The sequence below is a fragment of the Eublepharis macularius genome, chromosome 3 (assembly GCF_028583425.1).
Source record: "Eublepharis macularius isolate TG4126 chromosome 3, MPM_Emac_v1.0, whole genome shotgun sequence".
Classification (NCBI taxonomy): Eukaryota; Metazoa; Chordata; class Lepidosauria; order Squamata; family Eublepharidae; genus Eublepharis; species Eublepharis macularius.
In genome coordinates, this window is record NC_072792.1 from 154,827,898 (window position 1) to 154,838,813 (window position 10,916).

The 10,916-nt window shown below is 51.0% G+C and overlaps 1 protein-coding gene across 1 annotated transcript; it reads right to left on the bottom strand.

The window, feature by feature from the left end:
• Positions 1-8,160: 8,160 nt before the first annotated feature.
• Positions 8,161-9,936, bottom strand: GSX1 (GS homeobox 1). The gene is made up of 2 exons (XM_054974977.1): positions 9,501-9,936; positions 8,161-8,528 (listed from the first exon to the last, which is right to left on the bottom strand). The coding sequence occupies exons 1-2, from the start codon at positions 9,934-9,936 to the stop codon at positions 8,161-8,163; spliced, it is 804 nt and encodes a 267-aa protein (XP_054830952.1).
• Between the last annotated feature and the right edge of the window lie 980 nt (positions 9,937-10,916).

Consider the following 10,916-nt stretch of genomic DNA (forward strand, 5'->3'; position numbering starts at 1 on the left):
CACTGGGCCAGGACAAATGCAACAACAGTCGATGGCTTATTCGGAGTAATATATAGCTGGCTGTCATTCGCATATTGAGAAGATTGACAACATGCTCCAGAACTGAAGTCTCGCCTTTACATTGATGGTAAACAACATAAGAAGATAACATTGACCCTTGTGGCACCCTTCATGCCAGCTCCCGAGGGGATGATATGGCATCTGATAGAGAAAAAACCTGGAACCATCCCAGCACAGCTTCACCCAGAACCACCTCAGCTTCTAGATGCTTCAGCAGTCTATCATGAACGGCTGTATTCCACAGAATGCTGGCATCTAGCAATAGCAATAGAGATGCAGGTCCTTTGTCTGTCTGAAGGCTGAGCTTGTCCGCTAGCGCTGTCTCTGTCCTGAATCCGGGTCTGAATCCAGAATGAAAAGGATCAAGAGCAAATGTCTCATCCAAGTCTTTCTGAAGTTGCTCAACCACTACTCTTCCAATAGCCTTTCTCAAGAAGGGAAGCTTCAAGGAAGGTCTATAATTGGACAAGACCTGCTTATCTATTATTTGCCTTATTTGTACTCCACCTCCATTACTGAGACTCAAAGCGGGCTATACAGTATAAGCAGTGCTTTTTTTCCTAAAAAAAATGTTTAGGGGTACTCTCAGTATGCGGGAATTCCAACATTTTAAAATTTTTACTTTCTCCCATTAGATTCACAAAATGTTTAGGGGTATGCGTACCCCTGCATACCCCCAGAAAAAAAGCACTGAGTATAAGTCAATATGATCAACAGCTGGGACATTCAATGAACTATGCAATAGGGTACGCAAATGCAAAATTTTCAGAAATTTTAAAACAAGCAGAAATCTGATGTGGAATTGAAATAAAGCACAAGTAATAAAACATGACATATTAAACAGAGCAAAAATGATCCAATAAGAACTTATTTATATTAACAGATGTACACTGTAATATAATCCCCTATCTTTACCAATGCATCTCTTTGAATCATATCCTCTACATATAGCCTTCCTACTGGTATGTAAAAACAACAACTAAAGATGCCTTCTGGAGTAATGGTCTAATAACTGTTTCTGTCGGGGGCTTTGCAGACGCCCCTTCCAACAGAGATGCATCCACAGTCTCCAGAATTAAGGAACCCAGATCTTCCCTGCAGGATTTTATGAGCCACAAGGAACACAGATCTAGATCTAGTGGCCTTCATGCTCCCCAGAATCGTGTCAACATCACTCAAGGAAACCAAACTGAACTGATCCAAGTGGCAGCAAACTAGATGGTGCTACAGGCAGCCCTACACCCTGTGTACCAATTATCTCCGTCTCTCAGTTTAAAAAATGGATCTGAAAGATTTTTTCAGCAAAGAGACCTACAAAAACAGCACAGCTAAATGACAAACCACTAACATTTGGAGACTCACTCCTGGGAGCTGTCAGTTGCTTAATTAAATCTAAATAATTGCCCCAGTTGAGATCCAGTTAATACAACAGTAGCAGAGAAGTAAGAATTGCCTGCAAAACTGGAAGAGGCTGGTTTAGCTACTGTTCTTATTCAGCTGGCTCAGGTGTTCCCAGTTTTCTCCCCTCATACTTATTCATATAATCTAGCAAATTCCTCTAAATGCCAAATATTGCTCGCCAACTATGAAGTGCTATCCAGTGCCAAGTACTACAGCAAGTCAAAATATCAAGCACTGGAATATATGGATAAAATATTACTGTCAAATTCTTTGTATATTTACAGCAAATATTCAGATAGCATCAGCCAAACACTTCACATCCAAATCCCCAGGAGAAAATTCAGGTAAGCAAATTCACCTGAGCACATTTTCTGAAAGCATTAACCTGCTGAATTAGACCGACCTATTCATGACCAAAATAAGCCCCTGATTCTACACTTCATTTTGATACCATCTCTCATTCCAGGAAGTGTGTTAATAGTCTGGAATAAATTCACGCTAACATCATTGCTTCATGTTTACAGGTAGCGGATCCCTGTCACAAAACACATTTCTTTATTAAATTTTGTTCCATTTCTATCCTGCTCTTCCTCCAATAATCTCAGGCCATGTTATCCTCACAATAACCCTGTGAGGTAGGTTAGGTTTAGAAATCATGACTGACCAAAAGCCAGCTGTTTACAGAACATCTTAAAAAGAAGCCGTATGAAGAGCTGAAATCTGCCTGATATTCAGCCAGGCCATTGATCGACTGAAGTCAGCGTGGTCTACTAAGATGCCTTTCACATCACCACCTACCTGATCCTTCTAATTGAAGGTGCCAAGGATTGAACTCAGGACCTTCTGCATGGACTGAGCCTTGGCCCCACCCCTGCTTTCACATTGATCTTATAATAGTCTGCCATGCTAAGCATTACATCAACTTAGTTTGCTCTGCCCAGGGAGATACACAAAGCCACACTGATTTGGCTCATTTGCTTTTTGGCAGTCACAAAAAGGGAGATAATTTTTTTTGGCATGTTTCCTGGCTGTTCAGCAGGATGTTCCACCATATTCTTTTCTAACAGTGCTGTACTGTGCAAGTGGCTTTTTGTGCATGCACATTCTCCCACAACTCAATTGAGTTCTGCTTCCTTCAGTCACCTTGCTGGGCATCTGCTCTGCTTGACAAGAAATTATTTAAAGAGACAGCTAAATCAGTCACAAACCGTATAAATGAGTCATAAATAAATACTGTGTTTGAAAAAAAAGCCCTATCATACCACTTGCTATTTGTTTAAGTAATCCTTAGTGATGTTAATGGCTGCCGATCTGTTTGGACTGGCAGCATTTTCATGCATGTGAAATTCTAAAATAGGCCAATGCAAATCTGTTCAGTTATTTGGTGCTGAATTGAACAGAACTGGTGTTCAGCTCATGTCTCATTGTCGCAGTCAAACACATGAAGCTCAACTGTTGAACACGTTGGCCTCAAAATCATGGCCTCAAAATGTTTTGGAGCATAAGCTTCTATGGAGTAGAAGCCACACCTCCAGAGGACATGCAATGGCCTAGGGAGGTCCGTCTGGCGTCAACCAGGGCCAGGGCCTTTTCGGTCCTGGCCCCAGCCTGGTGGAATGCTTTGTCTTGCAAGACTAGGGCCCGGCAAGATTTGCTTGCATTTCTCTGGGCCTGTAAGACAGAGCTATTCCACCAGGCATATGGCTGACGCTGGGCGGTGCCCCCCCCGTGGAGGGGGGGGTTAAACCATCGCCCCTATGTGAACGCAGATGCTGTTGCCACACTCATTACTACTGCATGTATTTGTCCTGGTAGAACCGCTGTGCGGTAGAACCGCTGTACCATTTAATGCTTTTAAATGTTTTAAAATGTACCATTTAATGCTTTTAAATGTTTTTAATGGTATGTGATATTTGTATTTTGTTATTCGCCCTGAGCCTGCGAAAGCGGGGAGGGCGGAATATAAATATAATAAATTAAATTAAATTAAATTACATATAGTGACTTCCTGCTCATTGCAAAACTAGTGAATGGTCTCTGCACCTTGCTTGATTCATTTGAATTTTACATCATTACTTTCACTATGTGCTTTGTCTCCCCCCACACACACCCCTAGTGAGGGCCCCCTGTGTTGCATCAGAAGACTTTGCCTCTGGTCCCCAAATGCTTCTGCTGGAATAAAATGTGTTGGTCTTTAACGCACTGCTAGCCTCCTGTTTGTTTTAAAAGTAGGTCTAGTGAATGAGATTTAGTTATCTGAAAAGAAAAAAAACATTTCTCAGTGATTGTCCTGTGTACAATTCACAAGTATTGCATATTTATTTATGTACTTACTTGGATTATACCCCAGCTTTCTCTCCAGTGGGAGCCCAAAGTGGCTTACATAATTCTCCTCCATTTTATCCCCCCAACAATCCTGTCAGGTTGGTTAAGCTGAGAGTGTATGGCTGGCTGAAGGTCACCCAGCAAGCTTAATGGGGTTTGAACCTGGCTTTCCCCAAACCTAGCCCAGTACTCAAACCACCCCACCAAAATGGCTCTGGCTGTGTTCACAAAGTATTACTGTGAAATGAGTGGGCAGCATTCCTGCCACATTATCAGCTTGGTTCACACACACGCTCAGCGCCGTTTGTGTTAAACTTGTGCAGAGTTAAGCTTAGAAGATCTCTAGAGCATAGTAGGTACTAAACCAGACCGGATTTAACAGCCTGATCATCAGACTGACTACAATCCTCATTTTGGAAATGTTGCGTTTGCAGAGGAATGCGGAGGAAACCGCTCTGCTCAGTGCTGCCCTGGCAACCTGCTTGTTTACTGTTTTAAACCACACGCTGGCCAGTGTTGGTTTGCATAGTAATATCCAGCGCCACCTCTTTTCAACCATAGGAATTCTGTATTCAAACCTAAAAGCTGTTCCTCTTTTAGGAGTGTTGTGTACAGAACTGTAATCCTCATGTTTTGAACACAATTATCTTGTATTCAATATCATTTAATGGGATTGTGCTACACTATGGAGAATGAGCCACAACTCCACACATTAAAGGACATATATTATATGCTCAGCTTTAATTTCCAACAGTGAATTTAATGTCTGGTTCTCTGGAAGCTTCTCCACATATTGCGATATAATGGATAAACTGCAAAGACTCAGGTTACCAGGACTCACATACACATAGAAGAAGACTTCTGCATTTATAGCCCAAGCTGTGGAGAAGTTCATTGTACATGCAGGTGCTATACACACCCCATCAAAGAGCAACAACCTCAAGGATCTTGATTCAGTCTTTTCTTTCCAGAAACTTGGTTTCCTGGAACAAGTGATCAGGGTTATCACAGGCAATGTCATAAGGGCACTGCACACACTTCCACTTGGTAGCGTGTAGCATAGAATGGAGCATGAGCCAATTAGATCTTGCTCAAGCCCACTCCTGCTGTGCACACATTTATTAACCTGATAGTCTTGGGAAATGGGGCAGAAAAATCCTGCTCGCAGACACTGGACATGTAGAAATTCCTATGCGGCCAACATTATGAGAGCATCATAGTGCAAACCCCTGCCTGGAATAGGCCAGAGGATGCCCTTGAAAGGTTCACCACCAGCCTCTCCTCTATTGCCCCAGTGCCCTGCTGTTGTCCCAGACTGGTGAGATGTACTGGTTAGACTGCAGTCAGAGAGACCAAGGGTTGGAATTTCCACGCTACCGTTAAGCTTGCTGCTGACTTTGAGCCAGCCACAGTCTAGCCTACCTCTCAGGTCTGTTGTGAGAATATCACGGGGAAGGGAGAGCAACGTATCCCCCAATCTCCTTGGAAGAATTGTAGGGTAAGCCGCTTTTTACATGGAGCAGAAGAAAGGTGCTGGGGTGCTGGCCTTTGCCGTGTGTCCCAGGGGAGCAGACTCGGGAGAATCGCCCATCCAAACCTGTCTTGGGCCTGCAAAACTCTTCCCTGGATCCAGCCCCTCCCAGCTCCACCTACAGTGTAGACTCTTTGCGAGGGAAAGCGGCCTTTGGCACACCTGGCTCAGCAAACGTAGGTTAAGGGCGAGATCGATCGATTGACGGGCAGGTCGTCCATGGAACCGCACTTTCCGAAAAGGAGACCCTCGTCTCCTTCCCCCGCCCCAGTCAAGATTACAGGCAAATACATCTTAGCGAAGCCGAGTTCCCTCTCGATGTTGGGACTTCTCGAAAAGCGCAATCCGATGCAGAGCTACGCCCGTCTAAACCCATTGAAACCAGCGGGTTTAGACTGGGGTAACTCTGCACAGGGTTGTGATGTCAACGCTTTAATCCCAGGCCTTAGCAGGACCAAGTTCTAGACAAGTTCGGGTGCGGGGCGGGGGGAAACCTAGTTTTTAAAGGATGCACAATCCCGGGCCTGTATCAGACTGGCACCATTCGCCGTTCCTTGCCAAGGCTACGAGCCCTGCAGCCCGTGTGCTCGGCTGCCGGGACTCTGGCGCCGAGACCTGGCTGCGCTCCCCTGAACACCACGAGCGCTGGGCTCGTTTTAAAGTACATGACTCGGTTCGGTTTGAAATCGGGGAGCGCAGTGTTCTGGTGCCAACCGCGCAAAGGGGATGCCGAACCTTTGCGCTCCGAGGGGAAGGCGAATACAACGTTTTGCCGGAGTTGGGTCAGTTCTGGCCCCCGGCTCTAGGCACCCCGGTCTAAGCAGAGCCTCGTTTCTATTTTTTCCCGTATCGGTCTCTGCCTGTCTGCCAGCTGGGCAGCTGCTTGGTAAATCTGCTGATCCGAGCTCGACTTAGCCCATAAAAGTTTGTGCCGCAAATCAGCCTCAGTCGATCCGGCGGCCTTACCCGATGGATCGGGCCCGGCAGGCCGGGAGTTGCGCTCAGAAAAGGAGCCGGGGCAGAAAATATCCCAACGCCTCCGGGCGCGCAGGGAAGGGAGCTTGCGGGTTCCTGGGCGCAAGGAGAATTTAGTGAACTCGCCCTCCAAGGAAGGGGTGAAATGCTGCAGAGAGGACGCGGCAAACCTCGTCCCGGGCATATTTCCGCGGAAGGGACTCCTCGGCTTCTTTTCAGACTTGGTTTCCAAAATCTACGGGAAGAAATAAGCGGCGAGCCAGCGGGGGACTTTTTGAAGCGCGGATCAAAGTGGCTGCTGGCGGAAACTCCCTTTCATCCTATGGGGCTCCAGCTAATGATTCAGTACCAGTTAATATAATCCTATTTGTTGTTTATGTTTCAAATAAGGAAGGAGGGATATATATATATATATTTGATTGAACAATTCCTTGTCGTTCTGTGGTATTACAAACGCTTATTGTAGATTTTTTTTTCATTTTTAACCCATTCTCTTTTCTTCTCCACACTAAAACGGAGATCGCCTCATACTCAAAGAGAAAACTCTTTTGTTGTTTTCAGATTGTTAAACAAATTCACTTAAAATTTAGGTCTGGCGAAATAACATGTTCATTGAACATTATGAGATACATTTTCAAACTGCCTTGTAAATAATGGACTGAGGATCTGATGGCTATTTAAATGTAATTATTTGTCTAGTAAACTTAATGAGTCCTGATTTATAGAGCGTGCTGACCCAAAGAAAAGCACTAGAGGAAACCAGAAATGAAAACTGATTAAAATATGTGTTTATTTATAAATCTCTCATATTTTTTGTACCAAAACAACCTTACTGGCCGGCTTTATTTAGAGAGGGAAAGCTGCCCGTGTATATAAAAGACGGGTTTGTGTGGCTAATATCATACACACGCGTCAATCTGGTGCCCTAGCCATCAATGCTCAGATCTCATGCTCAAACACTGTGCATGTCAACAAAGGTACATGAGATCCATTTGAACGTCTGAATACACACCTGAGCACGCGCACCTCGACAGTCCAGAGGCAGGCGATTTTAAGCTCGGCAGAATTCAGTGCGACAAGGTACCGCAGATGCTCAGATCAACCAAGACTAGAAAGTGGATCGCCCGAACCGACAACTTGCCCAAGCCATGATGGACGCGATCCAGTCAAAAGTTAAATACAACTAAGCCCCACTGATTTCGTCGGGGGCGAGTTAAGGAGGGGCCTGTTTTTCATAGGACCTAGGAACGTTTCATCTTGGCTGGGTCGTGTCCAATTGACTGGACAAAGTAAAGGGTGTGAATTTTGGGGTTTCCTCCCCCCTTTCTTTCCACACAGAAGAGGCATATAATGAAAAAATCTTTATTTTCTTCCCCTTTCTTACATAAATAAATAAATAAATATCTGCTGCATTACAGGAAACAATACAACCACACACCACTGGATATGAGAAGAGGCTTCACACACCCTTTTTTTTTTTTTAAGTACAAGCAGAATAACCGGCGGTTGTCCAGTCCTATTTCGCACGGGGTTGCCTTGCCTCAAAGGAGCCCCAAAGCACCCACTCGCGGTTCTGCTCTTTTGCTTCCCCGGCCCCGCTGGCAGGCAGCCCGCCGCTGTTCTCTCTCCCGCCCTGGAGAAGCACCAGACGGGCAAGTTCCTCCGCCTTCCCCGCAGCCTGAGAGCAGAAGGGGCAGCGGGCCTCTCCTCCGCCCCAGCGTCTCTGGCCCCGGTTTGCCACGTATTTACAGAGTCCGCGCAGCCCCCCCTCGCCCGGGGCACCGTCTCGTCCGCGCCCTTCCTGACCCGGCGGACGGGCGACCAGTGTGGCCTGCTGGCCCGTGGCCAAGCGCCGCGGAGGAGCGCGCCTAGGGGGTGCCGGCCAGGTCCCGCTCGTCTTTGCCGGACGAAGAGGGCGACATGGGCAAGTCGTCGTCCTCGTCGTCGTCGGGGCACTTGGCCGCAGCCGAGAGGGAGGCGCACTTGCAGCCGTGCGGGGCCGAGCCGCCGGCGCGGTGGGGGCCGCCCTTGCCCTCCTTCTTGTGCTTGACGCGCCGGTTCTGGAACCAGATCTTCACCTGCTTCTCGGAGAGGTTCAGGTAGGTGGCGATCTCGATGCGCCGCAGCCGCGACAGGTACATGTTGGCGGCAAACTCGCGCTCCAGCTCCAGGAGCTGCGTGCTGGTGAAGGCCGTGCGCATCCGCTTGCTGCTGGGCAGCTGGCCCGACGTGCTGTCTGCAAAGGAGGCAAAGAGCGCAGTCAAGCCCGGCTCGAAGCCAAACCTCCCCCCGGGACGAGCCCGAAGCCTCCCTGCCGCCCTCCGAACTCCGAGCGGCTCTAAGAGGAGCACCGCCGTCTCCGGAAACTCCTTAACTGGCACCCATAGGAATCCCAGAGAAACCGAAGTGATCGTGTAAACGGGACCTGGCAGCGCTTTGAAGCTGAGGGAGCGGGTATCTCCCAGCTGCAAGATCTGGACTTTCCCCATTGTACAGGTATGCGAAACGTCCTCTGTCTATTGCCGAACATATTCACAATGATTGTACAAACCCACCCCGCTCCCAAAAGCTCCGAGTTGGTCCCTTGGAAATCCTTCTGACTGCAATGGGATTCACTTCCTAGCCAGGAGGTTTGCGCTAGAGTGTTACTAAGCGGAGCTGCACCCTTCCGAGCCCTTTGGAGTGAACCGGTTTAGAGGGCTTTAAGACTGCTCAGGGCGGCCCTGCAGGGCAGTTGGCTTGCAAGGAAATGGTTCCAAAGGCGCAGGTGAGAACGGGGCAGTCCGCAGTTCTGCCCCGCTAGAATTAGACCAGTGAAGTCTGATGCATTGTGGGACTGGAGCCGCTGGGATGTAGCGCAAAGCCATAGATCGGCACCACACCGACTTGAAAGCACTTGGGTTGCTTAGGAGCTACTCCCTCGGCCATGCAGATTATGTTGCCCACGTTCACAGCGGCTAGCCCACTTCGGATGCGCCTAAAGGCATTTGCCCAGCCGCCCCCTGCCATGTGCGTCACACCAACCTCCCGACCCTTCAGTCCTTGGCAGGGATTTCTCCGGGCATCCATTTTTCTAAGTCAGGAGTTGCGGCTCCGGAGCGCTCCCGCCCCCCCCCCCCGAGTGCCTCGAGCCTCGCCCCAAGAAAGCCCTTGGCCAGCCGGGCTGGAGCCCCGGTCCCTCCCGCAGCCTCCCAAGCCCGGGACTCACCGACGGAGATGCAGTGGAAGTGCCGGGGGTCGGGCAGGGGGTAAGCGCTCTGGTAGAGGGCGGGCGGATGGGCGGGCGCGGCGCCCCCGGCGGGCTGCCTGGCGGCCAGGGGCGACGGGCAGTACTGGGAGCCGAAGGGCGGGAAGGAGGCCTTGAGGAGCGGCAGGGCGGGCGGCGGCGGCGGGTGCAGCTGCGAGGCGGCCATGCACAGCGGGCACACGCACAGCAGGCCGGCCTTGCGCGCAGCCGACGCGGCCCCCGGCGCGGCCGGGCAGGCGCCCCCGGAGGCAGCCGAGAGGCCGTGCAGTGGGTGCGAGGGGTGCACGGCGTAGGGGAAGAGCGGCGGCGGCGGCGGGCTGCCCGGGGACGAGCCGCCCTTCTTCTCGCCGCCGCCTTCGCGCAGCACCAGCGAGTCCACCAGGAAGGAGCGCGGCATGGCTCGCCTCGCCTCCGCCCCGCCCCGTCCAGCCCGCGCCCTCGGCTCCTGCTCCGGCTTCGGCTCGGGCTCCGCTCGCAGGGCGCTGACCAGCGCCAGTGGTGCTGAAGGGCCGCGCCGACCGCCTTAAATAGCCCTCCGGGGCCATGTGACAGCCGCCCTCGCCCCGTCAATGGGCTTTTGTGCCGCGCTCGGCCCCGCCGCCGCCGCCGCCCGCTCCCCACGACGCCCCCGGCTCGCCCAGGAGCCGCACAATGGCCCCCTTCTCGCCCGCCCCCGCCCCGCGGCCCCCTCCCTCCCCGCCCGGCCCTCGGCCCGGCCGCCCCATTGGCTCGCCCGCTTCCAGCAGGGAAGGGACGGGACGGGACGGGACGGGGAGGGCCAGCCCCTGCTTCTGGGGCTTGTCGCCGGGGCGGGCAGGCCGTCTTCTCCTTCCAGCGAGGGGTCCTTGCGCTGGGGAGGAGAGGGGCTGCGCTCCTATGCTGCGTGTGAGCCTCCTTAGCCCAAGAAGCTGGCGGCTGCCTCCCGCGCCCTTGGCAAGGCAAAGTCAACAGGTGGAGGCGGAGGAATCCAAAGGATTTCTAACCCCGCGCAGAAGCCTCGGGAGGACGACTCCCAAGCAGCCTTTGGTCCCCGAAACCTTCACCGTGGCTAAGCACGTGGCCTGGAGATCCGGGGGGCTTCTGTCGTCACCGGGAATTGCCACAAGATCCCCAAACACACATTTGAAGGTGCCCCCCAAGGATGGCGGGCGCCGGCTTGGGGGATCCCGGAGGACTTTGGGATCAGCCCACAGATTCCCAGCTTGCCATGGCGCTAAGCGTGTTTCTCTCGGCCCTGCTTTCTAGAAAGGTGGTTTCTGCCTGTTGATCTCAGCTTCGCAACTACTTTCAAATCTTAGCCTCGTTCATTTGATTTGCTGTGATGAATCTTGTCCTGCCCAGGTTATTTAAGGTTCCCTCCACCACTTGTGTACGCTT